At 34.6% G+C, this 19138-nt stretch overlaps 1 protein-coding gene across 4 annotated transcripts in view; it reads right to left on the bottom strand.

The window, feature by feature from the left end:
- Wdr62 (WD repeat domain 62) overlaps positions 1 to 19138 on the bottom strand; it is a 58785-nt gene that overhangs the window by 15383 nt on the left and 24264 nt on the right. For all 4 annotated transcript variants that reach the window (XM_066288458.1, XM_066288460.1, XM_066288459.1 and 1 more), the window contains 23 exons: positions 16898 to 16986; positions 12441 to 12556; positions 10514 to 10647; positions 9343 to 9432; positions 9082 to 9204; positions 8786 to 8907; positions 8276 to 8336; positions 8059 to 8219; positions 7867 to 8002; positions 7586 to 7777; positions 7350 to 7527; positions 6553 to 6716; positions 6353 to 6487; positions 6098 to 6295; positions 5864 to 6039; positions 5397 to 5740; positions 5226 to 5332; positions 4862 to 4980; positions 1985 to 2156; positions 1778 to 1931; positions 1555 to 1715; positions 1009 to 1090; positions 3 to 507 (listed from right to left, as the gene is read on the bottom strand). In XM_066288458.1, coding sequence (XP_066144555.1) covers positions 3 to 507; positions 1009 to 1090; positions 1555 to 1715; positions 1778 to 1931; positions 1985 to 2156; positions 4862 to 4980; positions 5226 to 5332; positions 5397 to 5740; positions 5864 to 6039; positions 6098 to 6295; positions 6353 to 6487; positions 6553 to 6716; positions 7350 to 7527; positions 7586 to 7777; positions 7867 to 8002; positions 8059 to 8219; positions 8276 to 8336; positions 8786 to 8907; positions 9082 to 9204; positions 9343 to 9432; positions 10514 to 10647; positions 12441 to 12556; positions 16898 to 16986 — 3719 coding nt within the window. The remainder of the gene's footprint in view (positions 1 to 2; positions 508 to 1008; positions 1091 to 1554; positions 1716 to 1777; positions 1932 to 1984; positions 2157 to 4861; positions 4981 to 5225; positions 5333 to 5396; positions 5741 to 5863; positions 6040 to 6097; positions 6296 to 6352; positions 6488 to 6552; positions 6717 to 7349; positions 7528 to 7585; positions 7778 to 7866; positions 8003 to 8058; positions 8220 to 8275; positions 8337 to 8785; positions 8908 to 9081; positions 9205 to 9342; positions 9433 to 10513; positions 10648 to 12440; positions 12557 to 16897; positions 16987 to 19138) is intronic.

Below are 19138 nucleotides of genomic sequence, written 5' to 3'. Positions count from 1 at the left end.
ACCTGAAACTTTGCCTCTGTTGAGCCTCTGCGCTCTTTTTCTGCTCCACGAAATCAGCAAACTGCCTCTCTTCGCTCACCGGACTGACAGGCAAGCTCTTATGCATTTTATACTTATTCAACGTCTTATCCAACTTTAACTTTCGCGGGCGAATAAATTCGCTTAAACTCCGCTCAGGACTCTTCGTCGCTTGTTCTAAACTATCGCGAAACTGTTTACTTTCCTGATCGAATTGCGACGAAGTAATAGACGATAAGTTTAAAAACTGATTTATTTTCGACGCGTTTTTCGAGCCGAAGTCAGCACGCGAGTCTGCGCCGTGAGTCAGCCCGAGTATCTGACTTAAATTCGTGGAATTACGCTCGAAATCGGTCATGTAGCAACCGCAAAGTTGCAGATTTAATGGGACGCTTTTGCTCGGCGGAAACTCTATTGGAGACGTACCAGTGCAAACGCTGCAGGCGTCTGTTGTGCTGTTATTCGGTGAGTTAGAAGGATCTAGGTCGGCTAAAGGTTGTAAGTAGGACGTGTTACAGTTCAGGTTAGGTGTTAGTTTTGGTGATTTAAATAGAACCTTGGTCAAATCAAGATGTGGAAGAAAAAAGCCCTCGACAGTAAAACGCAAATATGTGCAATTAAAGCAATTAAACTTTGAATCATGATAGATACAGTATGACTTAAATTGATTCTAAATGTTTAGATTTTGGTCACGTTAAAAGCTACAGAAATGGTGGAAATTGGAAATATTTTGTAAATTGTCGAAATAAACTGCCGATAATCTAATAGTTCTTCAAAAATACGACAATCATGATCCATATATACATATAGAACCATTTTGAGACACACTGCATATTAAATTTGGCGAATTCTTATTTCATATCATTATTGGTTCATCGACTTGGCCATTGCAGTTTTTTAAAGTTTAACCATGGCTCTTAATTATTATTAATTGATAACTAACGCTCTACGCTTAATGAAGTGAATTATCAAAATGTTAAGGAAACTTACATTGCTTTTTCGACCATTTTTCTCTTTCAGGAATATAGCTCAAATCATGAATGGATTGGCTGCATTTGAGACGACTCCCCGCCTAAAAGTTCGATCAAGTTCGTCATTAAACATAGTTATGGAGTTACCAAAGCAATAAAAACTTTGCTAAGGAGTTGAAATGACTGAATAGTCATATAATCACATGTAAAAAATTATAAAAAAATCAAATAAATCGCTCTATAAAGAAAACTCAAAGGAAAAATCTCGTAATTGTGCTCAGGGCTGTCACGGTGGCGTGGCGTCACACAATGGTATGCTCGTTTATATCAAGGTAGCGCGACATACAGTAAATTTTGGACTTAGGGTGAAATTTGGCTTTTACCCGTTAACTTTGTCTTTCCATTATTTGCAAAAATCGGCTTTTGAGAGTTTTCCCGCAAAATGCCTATAGTTGCAAATAATCTGATTCAGTTACTCCCCGCTGGGTATGGTATGCTAAACTTTTTACTCTTAGTATATTTATTTTCAATTTATTTGGAAACCGAAAGCCAAAATAATACTCACACTTTGTATTTTTTTCTTGGTTTCAGCTATAACCTTGTTCAGTTCCTCCCTTTTCTTTATAGCCTCTGGATCGTTCCTTGTCTGCCTGACAGCATTAATAGCTTCTAGGTTCCTGTTCGCGCTATTTGTGAGAAATTTGGCAGAAAATGATGATTTGTTTGCTGCAAAGCATATACAACATTCCATATTATTGTAATATTGAAGGCGATTTTTTTATCCATACTTGGTGTGTGATGTTCAGTTTCCGCCCCAGACATGCTTTCAAATGTTGACTGAAGGTATCGCTCTCTATTAACCAACTGGTCTAACGATTCCGAACTAACTGAAAATAGAGACATAGGGTTCCTGTCCGTGTTTTCTCCGCTTGGCGTTGATGCCTATGTAGATAAATTATATTCGTCACATAGGGAAAACTGATTTTTAGGCTTACATCATCATCGTCGTCATCAGAATCATATGTGCCTGAAGTAGGCTGTTGAATCACAATTTGGGGAGGTTTTTTCTTTCTTTGTGACTTACGAAGTTCATCAGCATCTATATTTGTTACCGGGAATTCAGATCCGCTAGGTGAACCGGCGGAGGGATAGTGCAGTGTTCGGAACCTGAGAAAAGGCGAATCTCGATTCATGTTTGGATTTCAAACAAATCTCATATGTTAATTTAACAATTATTAAATATTTTTTGCAGCTTCTAGTGATTTGAGGCTTACACTGAAGGAACTTTAATTTAGAAATAAGAATTCTTTTGTTCACAGGGATTGTTATATACAGGGTGTCCTCGAATTACGTGGCCAAAATAATACCGCAGATTGTTTGAGTGAAAATAAGTCGATTTAACTAAACTTCCCTCAGTCCAAAAGTTGATAATTATGGAGCTACAGGGTGTTAAAGTTGAAAAAAAAAATCACATTTTCTTTAATATCTTTCGATTTCTTTGAGTTAATTTCACGAAATTTCATATTTGAGGGTGTTTTAGGATACGAAATTCAAATTTATTAACGATTTAGTTGTTTCTTCTAGGGGGCGCCACAAGCGACCATTAAGACACATTTAAATCTCTGTAACTTTTTCGTGCCACGGTGTATATTATTTTGGTATTTAAAAACCTTTTTCCCTACCTTTTATACTTAGAAAAGGTATACTTTATTGACGTCGCTAGAAGCAACGGTTTTGGAGAAAAATGCATTTAAGCCTGATGATGCATGCAAATTACTTTAAAATTATTTTCCGTTAAAAAAAATTAAGTTTTTCAAAAATAATTATTAGTAAAGGTATAACAATAAGTTTTCAAAATCAGATATTATTAAATAGAAAACAAAAATAATAATTAACAAAGAAACAACAACAAGCGAGAATAACACTTACTAATTAATTAAATTAACTTATGTAAATTGTTGGTTTAATTTTTTTCATTTAATCTGCTATCATAACAAATGTTCAAAGTGTTTACCATTTTCCTGTATGCATAAGTTCATCCTTTTTAAGAAATTACATTGTACTCTAAACAATATTTCAGGGGTATTCTTCAATAATTCCACTTCATGAATTATTCTTGCCTCCAATTCTTGTCGCGTATGAACTGGAGATGCATAAACTTTTGGTTTCAAGGCACCCCATAAAAAAAATCACAGGGTGTCAAGTCTGGTGATCGAGCCGGCCAATTCACAGGTGCATCACCTCCTCTTCCAATCCAACGTGTGGGTATTCCTCATTTAAATGTTGCCTTACATTTAAAATAAAATGAGGAGGTGCGCCATCATGCATAAACCAAAGATCACGACGAAGGAGTAAAGGCAAATCTTCTAATAAGATAGGTAGAGTTTGTACTAAAAAGTTCAAGTAGTTATCACCATTCAGCGTATCTGGCATTACAAAGGGATCAACAATAAAATTATCTACTATTCCAGCCCAGACATTTACTTTAAATCGATGCTGATAATGAGTCACTGTTGTCTCGTGAGGATTTTCATAAGCATAAACATGTTCATTATGCATATTAAAAATACCGTATCTAGTAAAAACAGCTTCATCTGCGAACAAAATTTTCTTACTAAAATTTGGATTTTCGATTCTTTTGTGGATTATAAACCGACAAAAATTTAAACGTTGAGCAGAATCCACGGGCAATTGTAGGTCTTGAACTTTTTGAATATGATAGGGGTGCAACAATTGTTCTTGAAAAACTTTATGAACTAGTGATTTCGAAACTCCCAATTGCAGTCCTACACCTCGTGTACTGGCCTTTGGATTTCTTTGAACAGCATCCAAAACCTCTTCTTCCATTTCTACTGTACTTATTGTTCGTCCGCGTCCAGAATCTGCATGCCCAGGTTCAAACTTGCCATTTTCGCGGAGACGCCTTTCAATATTAACAAAAGTTTTCCGATTTGGAATTCTACGGAAAGGATATTTTTCCTTGTAAACTCGTACACTTTTTTGACTATTACAACGGCAAAGTCCATAAACTAACAGCATATCCACCATTTCAGAATAAGTGAATTTATTGGCCATACTTATGGATATTTACAGGAACAAGAAGCGTAACTGACAAGAAAAACTGAGGGCTAAATAAAAAAACTGACATTTGAGAAACAAATTCAAGTGTTAAAATGTCAATTAAAAACATAGCCAACTGAGTTATTTACTTAAAAGCGCTAACGCAAATATGCAGCGCATTAGAAGTATGCGTTTTTCTCCAAAACCGTTGCTTCTAGCGACGTCAATAAAGTATACCTTTTCTAAGTATAAAAGGTAGGGAAAAAGGTTTTTAAATACCAAAATAATATACACCGTGGCACGAAAAAGTTACAGAGATTTAAATGTGTCCTAATGGTCGCTTGTGGCGCCCCCTAGAAGAAACAACTAAATCGTTAATAAATTTGAATTTCGTATCCTAAAACACCCTCAAATATGAAATTTCGTGAAATTAACTCAAAGAAATCGAAAGATATTAAAGAAAATGTGATTTTTTTTTCAACTTTAACACCCTGTAGCTCCATAATTACCAACTTTTGGACTGAGGGAAGTTTAGTTAAATCGACTTATTTTCACTCAAACAATCTGCAGTTTTATTTTGGCCACGTAATTCGAGGACACCCTGTATATTTTGGGATCAGACTTTACACGTAAAGTGCCCATAAATGCATTAATAAAATCATTGATTGTATCCACTGTATAAACAATATAATGAAATGCAACTGTCCATATTTGATGTACTAACGGAAGATCAAATAAATTACTTCTAAGTATTATCATGTTCAATAAAATCACATTTACAATTATATCTAAGACATTACCATCGACTTTACCTTAGGTCAGTATCGCTGTCAAGATCACCTTCATGGGCATATTCGCCATCTCCGATGGCACTGTCATCAGTCATAACCCCTCTCCTACTTTTATCCCTTAATGTGATGTTTGGAGAAATCTACGCATAATAAAATGATTATCGGTATAATACGTCTCTGTAGAATTTGTATGCTTTAATATGTTTTAACTATTCAGTAATGAACACTAATACACTAAAGACTCTCAATAAAATCAAATAAATAAATATTTTGTGGTTGACCATTTAACATAACATGGGTTTGGTCTATATTAAAAATGCAAAATTATAAATTACGAGTTAGTAATGAAGTGAAATATTTCTATATTTTTTACAACATAACGCACCTTACTAGTTATTGTCATGTTTTCTCTTTTTGATTCTTGGTAAAGCTTGACTTCAGTGCCACTGTCCAGAGAACTCTCCTTTGATCCATCTGAATCAAATCTTTTATCTAAAAGAGACAAATTATCAGTTCCTAATTTCCATGAAAAAGGCTAAAATAACTAATATCTTACCAATGAAGGAAAATGGCAGAGGTTCCGTCCCGTGAAACGACTGAATCCCTATATTTGTGTCAGCTTTCTGTGCCCATCGACCCTTCGGTGCTGTGACTCCTCTTGTTGGACTGGTAGATAGGCTCGATTCTTCGGTGAGCTGCTTCTTAGCCCATTGAGGCAGAGGGCCTATACTAAAGCGATAGTTGGTGTCCGAAATGGTTGTAGACTCGTACAGGTCGTATCTAGAACTCTCGGCAAACATCTCTCGTTCCAACATTTTTCCTTGACGCATTGCTTGTTGACTTAACCTTGTTTGCATTGTTATAACCATATCTTGGGGTATCCTCCATACAAAAATGCAACTGAAAGAAAATAGTATATTTAACAATAAGGATATGAAATAAGTTATTATCACCCGAACTTCAAATTCATGGCAGAGGGGCGCATAGAGAGTAAAAATTTATGTTTTTTTGATGCACGCTTACCCATCGCCGCTGGCACTGATCAATCTTCGACAATCAGTGGTAAATCTCAACCCTGTAGCTAATTCACTGTGCCCACACATCGTAGCCATACACTCCCCTGAGTAATAATCATATACTGAAAGACTTTTGTCTGTACACGAAGTGGCTAAGTATATTCCGGACCTATCTAACACGACCTGCAAAATATTACGTTGGTAATAAATAGTTCAAAATGTCAACGTAAATAATATACACCTTTATAAGCGACCCATCATCCCCCGTGCTCCCCTTAAATGTTTTTGTATGCTTTCCATTATTGACACTATAGACTCTAACATTACGGTCTTGGCAAGCTGTGAGAACGTGTTTCTGGTTGGTATCTACCTCCATGTCGTAAAGAGTGGTTTTGCCAGTGGCGTTGTGATCGCGTGCAAACTGCATTCGCCCGTTCATCTAAAATAAGTCGAGAAAATAATAAATCAAGCTAAACATTAAATTTTCCAGTTTCACCTCTTCTAGTGATCGAAATATCAAACTTTTATCGGCCCCACAAGACACCATTTGCAGGCTATTGGTTTGGTTTAAAAACCTGACTGCCGTGATGCTTGACGAATGGTCATCCAACGTTTGCACAAAATCATAGCCCTAAAGGAGAATATGCGTAAGTGGTTTTGATAGCGCTAATGACTGTATGTATGACTGATACATACGCTTTTCGTATCGAAAACGTGTATTAATCGATCCCTGCTGGCACTAGCTAACATGTTGTATAATGATTCGCTGGGAGAGTATTCTAGACATAAGACTTCACTGTCGTGAGCTTCAATTTTGAATTGCTCTTTCATTTCGGCAGTGTCGTGTATCCTTATATTACCTTTGAAATAATTATAGCTTTAATACATTATCTTTTTTACAGGTCAAATTTCAAGGTTCCAGATAATAGACAGTCAGTATCAAATTCTAGTTTTTTTAATGGCAAAATTGGTACTATTTTATGCAAGGTTGTTTAAGAGTAACGCTACAGCAGGTTCCCGCCATCAAAATCTGAGTCTACTGGGTTACTTTGTAGATTTTGTATGAACTACTTGAACTTATTTTAAGGTGAAATATAATTTTATATGAAGTTGTTAAATATATAGAATGTAAATGCCAACTACATTTTCATCGCTATGTGTTCCATGGGTAATTCTGCCTGTTTTGTAAGATCTAAAAGTCGTATAAAGCATGTTCTATACATATCTTTTAACAGTTTTTGAAATAATGGAGTATGACTATATGGGGTATACATATAGTAATTTGTAGGGGTCTGTAATTTTCTAACTAATTGAGATCGAGAAAAGCTTTTTACAATTTTCTTTAGCGTCTTTTGTCCACTGTTCTTATGTTACGTTAAACGATATGTGACATTGGGGACTTGAATTCGGTCAGCAAATCGAAAAAATTCCGTAACTTGTGAAGTTAGAAATTTAGCAACTATCTAACAATATTTGACATTTTTACAACATACCAGATCTATCTCCACTAGCCAAATGTTTCCCATCAGGACTCACTGTAATACACCGAACCCCATTCTTCCCATCATAAGAGGTCTGGTCTGGCTGTTTCTCATTTGTAACTGTTCCTGAGATATCAAGATCCTTAATGTAAGAAAGCTCTTTATCTACATAAACCACTTTCAAGAGATCCTGGAAATAAAAGCAAGTCAGACAAAGCTTTATATCACCACATGACGCGTTAGCTTACGTTACTATAAATATTTTGCTGATACATTCCCCTGCTATTTTGTTCGTTTATTTGGTCTAGCGTCCAGACCCTTATAGTATCATCAGAACTACACGTTAAAAAACTCCCTGGAGGTAGGGGGCTGTTCATGGGCGCCATTTCGACTCCCCAAATGCAAGCCGAATGATAGAGGAAAGAACACGATTTCCCTACCTACGATTTTATTTAAACTTTAAATAAATATCGTTATATATACGTTACTTAAATGTGGTACTGGGAGATTTTTTTAAGGAAATGCTTACTCTTTTAATGTTAAAAACATCCCAAACATAAATAGAATGATCGTTGTAAACTGCTGTTAATTTGTTGTTAGTTTCGTCGAAGGTGACTGCTGTTGTATCTGGGTACTTGGCATCGGGAGGAGGGGAAGCCATGTGCCTATAAAACAATTACTTGATGCAGCATCTTCAAAAGATTAAAGTGAAATAACTTACTGTATAGTTTTACCCAGAGTCACATCTACTCCTAAATAGTGACACCTGGGGAGAGTCGTGATAAACCTGAGGGTTGTGGGGTCGAAACAGCGGATAATTCCTTCTGCACATCCTACAAAAATATGGTTCTGTCCTACAGCAATACAATTGGCACTGGTTGTCTAGGAATTGGAATACATAAGTTATTGGAGTGACATGGAGCAATACAAAATCTTACCCTTAATTCTACCCACTTATCTAAAAGTCTTCTATTGTTAAATTCGCACAGCAACCCTGACCTGAAAATGAAAAGAAAAATGCCAAAATAAATAAAGGGCGGAAAATAGGTCTGGATTATCGTAACAAAATACTTTAGGTCATTTAATAAAATTCGCGCGATTGTCGTAAGTGAATATACGGGCTTTGACGAGGAAAAAGTATCACTAGAACTGCGTTATGGTGGATAATCGTGAGGGTAAAAATGACTGTGTAAGTCTTCTTTTAACTGAAAGTACCCCATTTCATTGGTTTACACATAAAGACAACTGTTAAACAGACAATTTTACTATTATAAGGATTCATCATTAATTATTCCTACTGATGTATAAGAGGACATCAATTCCGTTACTAAAAATACTCTAAAGGGATTAACGTAGTGTAGAGGAACCAGTATCCAAATCAGATGTCACTGGTATGAAATTAAAATAAGATAAAACTATAAAATAGAACATATTAAACTACAACTTACCTAGTTATAGCATACGTACTATCACCACATTCGCCCTTACCACACGCAACATCACAGAAATAATTGTTTCTCTGTTCGCCTAAAATGGCGGACCTTCCCATTAATGGAACTGCTTCTTTGTACTGAAAAGATATTATTTAGTCATATCATTAAGAAAGTAGTAGTGGTAATATAAAATTTCGGCTTGAATAATTTAATAACGCTGCCTTTATATACAGGATGTCTCCGTGGTGGTGAAATGTATCGCTTACATAATGGATTTGGGACACTCTGTAAATAAAAAGAAATTAACCCACCTTATTCTTTCCTGTTTCCAGAAACCAAAACTTCACGTGTCTATTGCCTACAGTGACGAAATAGCTACCGTTCTCGGAGAAAGCTATCGCCTTCACTTTGGTACTGACTTTATTACTTGCAACCTGAAAAATATGATGCGTTCACTCCCTATTTACAAGAATTTGTCGGCATTTCAACACCTACTTGGAAGAAAATAAAGCCGGAATGTTCGATAGCTTCGTATTAAATTGTATTATATACCCCAATTTTTCAACATTTACCTTAATATTATTCCTCCAATCCCACAAATTCACGATCATATCATGTTGGGTTCCTATGCTCACCACATATTTGTTGGAGGGAGAAAACGCCTAGAAGTGAAAAACTTACAGGATGTATTCAAAATTACGCAACCCCACAAAATTGATTACAATGAAATTTGTTGGTTTTTAACAGTTTTTTTTCTAATGTTTCCCCTATTATAACTGTATTTTTTTATATATAAATTTATAACATAACACAGTTTCAATATATTTAACATTACTCAAAATAGACATGATTAATGATTCATAATGGACGGTGGCCGTTAAGGTGATAAAGGTTAGAAAAATCGAGTCATTCACTACTAAATTATATTTATTTTTAATTATAACGTACATGTATATTGTTCCTATAATGCCTCATTTAATATTACTTCTGGAACTTTTAAATTCGTTCCTTCATTAAGTAAATTTCTACTGTCACTCATTTAAGTTTTGACATGATGATCCACTACACTTTCTTTTCCCCAGGTAGTTAGGCAGAACGTGTGTTTCCATGTACTAGTAAATCTTTTTCTATTCCTTTGTTAGTAAATTGCAAATAATGCTAGAACGTCTTACAGAAGTAAATCAGCAATCACAAGACAGTGCTATGTCAAGAATCGTAACACTGATATGTAATATTATTACGCACAATTAGAAGCTGAAGTATTTCATGAAAACAATGTGTATCGTGGTAGAATTTCTTAATGTAAGTAAAGCAAATATTATTATTGGAGATTGGCAGAATTAAAATTTCAATGAATTTATGATGAAAGGGGAGTAGGTCGTAGAAAAAGAACTGTCTCGCCTGCGGCTCGGCAACAAACTTTCGCCTCGTCAGTAACATGTTTCTTACGTTCCTTGTAATGAAATATATGTATTATTAAACGATAGGTATAGTTTTGCAAAAAATTTTAAATGAAAAAAAAAAACATTTTAACACCTTAAAACATATTTCAATCTCTTTAATAGATACGGTTTTGTGGAACTTGGGAGTTTTGCCTTGAAGGATTAATACTAAGTTTATTGCGTTCGCCTCCCTTTTTAAAAAGTAAAAGATAGGAGTGGCTAGTTTTGAAATGAAAACACTGTATACTTAATGCATTCACCATTACTCCTTCAACCTTAAACTAAAAAGAAAACTACATACCACACAGTTGACTCCATACTTATGCCCTACAAACTCTGCTACTTGTTGGGGCTGCGGAGCTAGGCCCGGATGAGTGGATTGGGGGTCCGACTGCAAGTCCCATACTCTTACCGCTGGTTGGTGGCCGCATTCTCCTATAAATCACTATTATTAAGATCTTGACATATAGGATTATCCAAATACTCTCTTCATCACTGAGATCTCGAAAACTGTGAGAGATACGAAGTCTGTTAAATAGGAACAAACGTGCCCAGCTTTAGGCTGAAGAAAACTACGTTTGAAAACTTAAGGCACGCTGCTACTGGATTCGGAAATATATGAGGAAAACCGACATTTGTTCAAAGTATTTCTAATTTTTGTTCTTTAGTGAGTTTACTTTGTGAGCTTTACAAGATTTCAGACTTCTAAAATGAGGTTTTCGGAATATTTTCAAAGCTTTAATCTGCTAAATGAAATTTTCTATCATACTATGTGCACACACACTATAAACAGGCGTTTATTAAAAAAATATGTATCATAAAAATTCATAAAAAATTGCAAGCTTTTTGGATATTGGCAGCTGGTATGAAATTTTAGTATTTGTTTGATGATACAAAAAATAAAAGTAAAACAAAATAAAATAAACGATCAGAGCGAAAATTGAATAAACTCCAAAACACATACACACAAAATATTCGAAAACGCTTCTTGCGGCGTCTGTGAAATATTCCAAATTTGGCAACAATATATGGTCGGCTCCAATTATGACCTTTAGAAGATCATCGCGCATTAATTTCTAGTTATAGTTGGTCTGGTTTAGTTAATTTGATTTAATATTTTCCAAACATCCTTCAAAGTTCAAGTTATGTAGTAAATTCAAATGAAATTCCATTAGCCGATTGTCCGGGCAAGCATGTTAATTTTGTAATACTTGGAAATAATATTTTTATTGTAAAAGTCCCAAAATAAGAAATAAATCTGTATCTATTTATCAATCATTCCTCCATATTCGTGTCGTGGGTAACGCTTTGTGAAATGAGCCAACCTAATCTCTCTCCAATCGTATAAGAGGGAAGAATTATATCCCATGGATTCAATTTTTTTGTAAAAACATCAGGTTCATATTTAACAAACTAAAGGTGAGGATGGATTCCAAAACCCAAAATGTCACGCTACACATCTGTTGGCACCACTCTTTTAAGAACAAATACTTATGAACATGTGAAATTTATTTTTGAAAATATCTAAATAAGTTCGGGAAAAACAATTTTAGCGAATAACGGTTTTTGTCGGGCGTTTCCGAAACTGAACACATTAAAAAAGAGGTTTTTTCTGCATAAAAATGAATAAGTTTGCCTAAATTGAATCGACTTTGATCCTCTTACCATGACTGAAATCCGAATGATCAGCGGGAAATTAGAATAACCCTGTGTTGATATCTATCTCTTTGAATTTTAATTTGAAAAGCCATGGAATCTTCATTTGCGTTTTGCACATGTAAGGAACATTTCATGACCAACAGTTTTCCAAATAATAAAAAAAAGTTGTAAAGTTGTTCCTACTTAAAGTAAAACATACATCGACTTGTGATTAAAAACCAATGTTTTCTTCATGTATAAATTATGCTTAGTGACAACAGCCAAATTTGACAAATGAGTGAGGTTACAACTTTAACAAATGTCTAACATTATTATTTTTAAACTTAATACCAAATTCTCTCAATTCATTCAGAAGTTTGGCATTACAAATTTAGTACTTGACAAATAAAATTAGACATATGTCAAATTTCTATCCTCATTTGCCAATTAACTCCAGTGTTACCATACGTAATTTATGTAGGGTGAAAAATTGTGGCTGATCACGATCTAGAATTAATTTTTTTATTTTTAAATTATTAATTGATAATTTTTAAGTTGAAAGAATTAATTTAAATGAGGGATCAACTAACCTGTTACAATATATCGTCCACATGACGAGTATGCCAGTGACGTTATGGTTTTTCTGGAAGTGTTGATGATGTGGTTTTGCTGCTGAGCTTTTGTATTGAACAGGACTACAGTGCACCTGAAGGAAAATTAAAAATAATAATCATTCATTTTCCGCTATGTGTTGATTAGTTTATCAATGAAATGATAAATTAAGCAACTTTTACTATAAACGATCGAAGAGGTCATTCTTCTATATCCTTTGGAAAGTAATAATTGGATTCTAAGCAGGTAAAAACAGCAGGAAAACATATAAATACAGGACAATCGCCCTTACACCGATAAGTGTTTGACACAAACATGAAACAGCCATAATTCTTTAGTACTCAGGACATTTAAGCCGCTTCTTTAGTTTAATCGAATATATGGTTCTTGGGAAGTTGCCAAGAATGCTTTGAGTAACGCGTTTAGGTGATATATTGTGGGACATTTGTTGGATTTTTTGTTCCAATTCAGCGTTTTTATAAATAGATACTGTACAGAGTATTTGGGTCAAAGTAATCTTTCGCGGGTATATGGAGTATTCTGCATTATACATCCACTTTAGCGACATATCTGAAATTATCTGAATACTAAGACAAGAAAAAAATATCTTCAGTGAAAGCGACCGGATTTTTTAAATAAATATCTGGCAACCACAAGGAGGAAAGGCAAATAAATAATTCAGACTGTGACACATAAGCGACCAGAAATGGAGAGTGCGGTCAGATCAAGGGATAATTTTTAGACATGAGAAAAATCATTAAGGGAAGATAAACAAGTAAATATTTTATTGCGATTCCTCATATGAGCAAAAAAAAACTAACGTTCTCTTTTCAGCATCAAATAGTACTATATGTAGTACACCAAAGTAGAGACTTGGTGTTAAAATAGGGCAAGCGCGTATAAATATAGAAAAAAAATTATTTTCTTAATTTCTTGTTTCATTAACCTACCAAGTAACCATTAAACACATGTAAAATTACCTACGCTTAACCAAGCAATGTAAGCGGCAATTCACAATTTAAACAATTTCTTTTTAAATAAAATTTGTGCAGCTTTACCCAGCTGAGCGGAAAATGTGCAAACTTTTAGATTAAGACATTGCGAAAGTTCTAAATAAATCACCATGTCCCTGCCTGGTTGTGCATTATACCTAGTCCAATATTAATATATTTTTCCTGAATAAAACAACGATAAAGGAAATTACAATAAATAAATCAACTCAGAAGATTTTTATAGCACATGCATAAAAACAGCCTTGAACGGCCTTCACGAACAACCTACATCCAATTAGGAGCGACTTAACTTATAGGCCATATTATTTACATGTTAACGATTTCCCTTCATCCTGTAGTGCAGGAAAACAATGATTATGTCGGGTAAACCATAATAAAAACAAATTTACAGCAAAAATTATGCCAGGAAATTAATAGAATTCATCGTATAATCAGTGGCCGTTAAACCAAGATAAGAACAAGGATAAAATGTAGATGGCGGTCTTATTCACAGCTGTTGCAAAATATGGCAAAAGGCGTGAATAACACTTAGGGATCCTGTTCGGTAATTACTAAAAATAATTTTCGAAAATATGTAATTTGAAAACGTTAGGCATTAATGCGAATAATTTCCAATCTCCTTTGAAACCCTACTCTAAAACCATTTCAAATATTTGAGTTATCTACAACAAATTGCCAGAAATTAAAACCTCCTTTACATTAACTGAGTTAATTGTTCGATTAGTAGCTACATTTTGGCCGAAATAATTGGAAAATTGGCTAACGCAAGTAATTGTGGCCAATTTCTTAACAGCGGCTGAATTAACGAGCAAAAAGTTTAAATGAAACTGCGAAACTGTCTATATTTTAGCACAGATGTGATATCTTACACTTAATTATAATTATTAGCAGATAGGCATAAACATAATATTTTAATGATACTTAACAGAAAACAAGTGTTACTTTTGACGTCTAGGCTGCATAGTGACACATTTACTGCCTAGACATTAAATTTAAATTTTGCCCCTACAAATTTGATCAAAAGCAACAGGAATTATTTTACTGTAATTTTTTTTCTATGCAGTAAAAACCGCAGATCCCAGTGTTGGCGATTAAGAAAGTCGCAGTTACTCCCATCCATGGAGTAACTAAAATCCTCTTGTGGAAAATAATAGTCAGAAATCGGCAGATAGGTGGAATATTTTTTTTAAATGGCACATTAAATTAGAATCTTGGTAACAAATTTTGCTTTTCTTTGAATTTGCCATTAGCTGGATGTTCCTCTATTTCCTCTATAAAAACTATTATTAAAATTTCGCTCAGTTTCAAGATCAGTTTTTTTTTGCGGCCCAGTAACCCGATTTTTATATTGTAGATTGTTCATTTAGGAATGACGCTGGTATAAAACACATATTTCAATTTGAACTTCGAGAATATACAAGGTGTTTCTATAAAAGACAGTTTGGTATTAATTTTTTGTCACACTGCCGCAAATTAAAGATCCGCCGGCATGTCACTACCTAAATCAGAATGAATCTTTATCTACATTGAGTATGCTAATGCACCTTTACAGCAGATTCCTCAACAAATCAGCCTTAAAATATGAATATTAGCTTTTCACTTTAAACTATCCTTTTCAATTATTATTTTATGATATATCTGAAGTGAATATTATGTTACATACCGCTCTTACTAAGAAAAATCTTCAAATCCCCGGAAATGAATCGAAACATCCAAATATATTGTCCATAAAGTTGGTATTACTGGGAAAATAAATTTGACGAATAAGCGGAAATGACGTTGCATTAAATAATCGAGTCGAGCTAAAGCTGCAAAGTAGTTTTTCATTATCAGGAAATTTCCTCAAATTTTCCGGCGCTCCTCCGGAGTTAATCTTCCAATTTTGCCTATTAACCTGATTTATGGTAGTTATATACTGATTCTCGTCGTAAACTGGTATTCGAAATATGGAATATTATGAATAAAGCTGGAATGTAGTTAAACATAATCTACAGAGTGTTGCCAAATTATTGAGTTTATAGAGTTGTTTGCAAAACAGATATGATGAATACTACGGCAGCATCGTGATGTTATTTTGGCTAGTCGGTTAAGAAGGTAACTTCATTGGCTTGTGATATACTGGGCGTTTTGAAAAAATCTTGTAATTTGAACTGTTTTCTTCTATTTTCAATGATAGCTCGGATATGGCGGTGTGCTCAAAAGAGAGCTTTTTCAAAAACGCCCTGTGTATCGAAAACGAGTCAAGTTAGCCATCAGAAAATCGTGCCATAAAATTTCTTTTGGAAATCCGTCTCGAGAACGTGCATCGATCTACTTATTCTGTATCAATCCATCGAAACGGCACCACCCTGTATAACTTCCGTGAACGTGGAAAACTACGAGCGAACTCCAGTTTTAATAAAACTTCCAGGTAAAATATCTCACACTTTAAGAAATTTAGCGCCCAAAGAACATTTTTCTTGACAGTTCCTTTAGTTTTAAAGAATATACGAATAAATCGATTACTTAGAAGGGAAATTTTCCGGAACGATTTATAAAAGCTCGCTAGAACCACTTATTCAATGGAATTATATCACGTTTAAGCTCTTATTGTCCACTTTTAAATCTTCAGAAAACTTGATAAAAGACCTTTACGAGGAGAAATTATTATCTCAATGATGCTGAATCTAATAATAATCAAATTGCTAATTTTACACATTATTCGAACTGCATTTTAGTTGTTGTATATAACGTCAAAAATTAGACACAGTCGAGTACAGCTCTAAAATATTCTGTATACCGTACTTGTTTATAAACAGATCGTATGTAACTCATGTTGAAGCTCTAAGTGTGTAATAATGTACTGCTACAGAAACGAGAAATTTAATGATGAAATAAGATCAGGAAATAGAGATTTGCTACGCCGTAGGTTCTTTAACAGAGATATCAAATATTGCCGACTTTTATGTCTTCTGTGATACTTACTGTCAAGTGGGAAGACAAAAAAACCGAACAATGGAAGTCGTTGAATGGATTATTAAAATTTATTCAAAATTATGCCTCTTTTCGGTGCAACGAATTTTTAAACGATTACGACAGCATTTTCCGCCCGAATAGAGATTTCGACGAAAAATGGACAATGTCGTGTGGGAAACTTCGTGGGCATCGAGACTATGACTAACTGAATTTTTTATCCCTATAATCAAAGCGTCATGTCAACGACACTGGATCAGATAATGGTTCATTGCGATGCGAAGACGAGCAAGTGGCCTTGCTTGACCACACATTTCTATGCAAAGGTCATTCAAGGTTTCCGTCTATACTGAATCGTGTTTAGTGGTAAATTATGGCGAGAAGCAGTTGGTTTTTAATTTTTAGTTGAGTGAAAATTCGTTTATTCAATACAGATCATAAAAAAAAGAAATATGATTAGGTTTGCTTACCCTGCTGGATAGGCCACAGTTCCTCTATTGTCATTTGCTAATGCTGCATTAGTTGGTACTGTTACTCCTAGTACTCGTTCTAATTTAATCTGCAATAGAAAGGAACTCTGATTAGAAAAAAAAAGTGTGTTATGAACGGTATTTCAAGTAGGGTACCGAGTGTTATTAGAACCAGGTATCAGTTAAGAGAATTCATTTCTCAAGGAAGATTGCGGCAAAGATTTTAAATATTATGTTTATTTACCCGTTTCTGAACAAAATGGACTTTTTGAAATCAACTCACATATACATATGATATCAACATAAAAACCCAGTTAGAAAATATACAGTGTGATCCATTTAATCTGATCAACTTCTTTATATACTTTTTACTGTCCTACACCCAATCTGAAAATTTCGTTTTAATTGGCACAATATCGAAAAAAATACATAATAGCGAAACAACTTTCAGCAACGTACGGCATTTGCTTCTCTAGTATCGCTCTAGGGGATTTAATTTATTGAAATTCCTGGGAGAATTTAACCAGAAGCAATATGGTAACTAGGGCATTAATCGTATCTTTTCCATTCTACCGAATCTACCATGAATTATAAGTAACAAAATCCATTACTAATTATGAATGAGTCTCTCCAGCTGCAAATTGCAGCAATTAATCTTGTTTTCAAAACTCACTATTCATTGATCTTTTCAAACTTCTTATACACTAACAGCTGTGGCAAATTGGGCATATCTCAAGTTTAATTACTTTAATAACACTCAACTGTTAGGTCTAAATTAGTGCTGACCACAAATGGCAATGCTCAATTAATTTAGCAATTAGATATAAGTAAAACAACTTTGTAGGAAAGCCGAGAAACAAGGATATTTTGCAAGATAGGTTGTTGTAAAAAATGATCAATATAATGGCGTTCACCAATGAGTAAACCGAAACATACACATTTTGGGGGGAAAGTTAATTCAGGTATATTTTCTATGGCAAAATCGTGGGAAATAAGAAAGGAAAAGGTATAAATCTTATTGCATATGGCCCCTCTGGCCGTTCTACTTAAGGCAAAATATGAGGAGGCAGGGGAGAATAAGGTTTTCTACGTAATATTAACGTTGCACGGAAACTGGAAAATATGGGTTTGAAGGTGGCAATTAATAGAATAGAACCTACTAGCGGCTATAAAATTTATCAAAAGTAAAAATATACAAATTAGAAATTTCAAACCAAAACAATGAAAAATATTTAAAGATATTCCTGGACACACACGCTACGTCACACAGATCGTGGAGAAGTTCAAAATCCTGCAATATCTGACACGGGTTATGCCTAAAATAAGTGATCCAGTGGCAAAAAAAGGAGAATTGCATAGCAGTGGTTCTGAAAAAATCTGATCAAATCCTGAACACCGCATTTAGGGGACATATAGGGACACTTCCAATCTCCTTGTAAGTGAAGGACACACGTAAACTCTACATAGAGGCTAAGGAAAGAACACGGAAACACAGGATCAGTTTTTCCAGAATTGCCATGACATGTCAAATCCGTATGACGTGTAAACTAAAATCTTCACAGAGAATGCGAAAAGATGGCATGATGGAGGGAGGGTAGAAGTGAACTACTTTCTACTTTCAATTGGAAGGTGAATTCTATTGGATACAGGTATTATATGTCGCAAAAAAAATCCAGAAAATTCAGTCTCCTTATAAGAAAAGTTTAAAGAAGTCAGGAACAACGCAGCTCTGAAATGCGGAAGTATCCAGACATCATTAGATTATGCGGAAGTAGTATGTAAAGCAAAAATAAAATTGCAAAGATCCTTTTTCCCCCCTCTTCCGAAGCATTGCTAATACGGTTCCAGGAGAGGCTCACGGTGAGACTCACGTGATTACTGTTAGGCGTCTGAGACAATTTTCTCCATATTCTGGCTGGATGAGGGGGAGAGAGAACACTAGGGAGAATCCTACATTACCTGGCTTCCAGAAAACTGGGTGGGGTGTTTTTACAAGGTTCACCTCATGAGGAAAAAAGGTCAGTTCCGGTCTTTGTACTTATGATACGTACGTAACTATCTACACTTAAGATTTATACTACTTGAACATCGCCATGGCTTAGACGTCTAGTGCGAAGAAAATTTTTTATAAAAAACTTTTTACGGCCTTTTTCCTTTTTAAAAGACTCAGTTGATGAATTACTATGATTCGGTTCACTTAATTCATGGAACTGAATAGGAAATATGTAGCTTTGTGTAACC

The sequence above is a fragment of the Euwallacea fornicatus genome, chromosome 12, assembly GCF_040115645.1.
Source record: "Euwallacea fornicatus isolate EFF26 chromosome 12, ASM4011564v1, whole genome shotgun sequence".
NCBI classification, from domain to species: Eukaryota; Metazoa; Arthropoda; class Insecta; order Coleoptera; family Curculionidae; genus Euwallacea; species Euwallacea fornicatus.
This window is presented reverse-complemented; position numbering and strand designations above follow the sequence as displayed.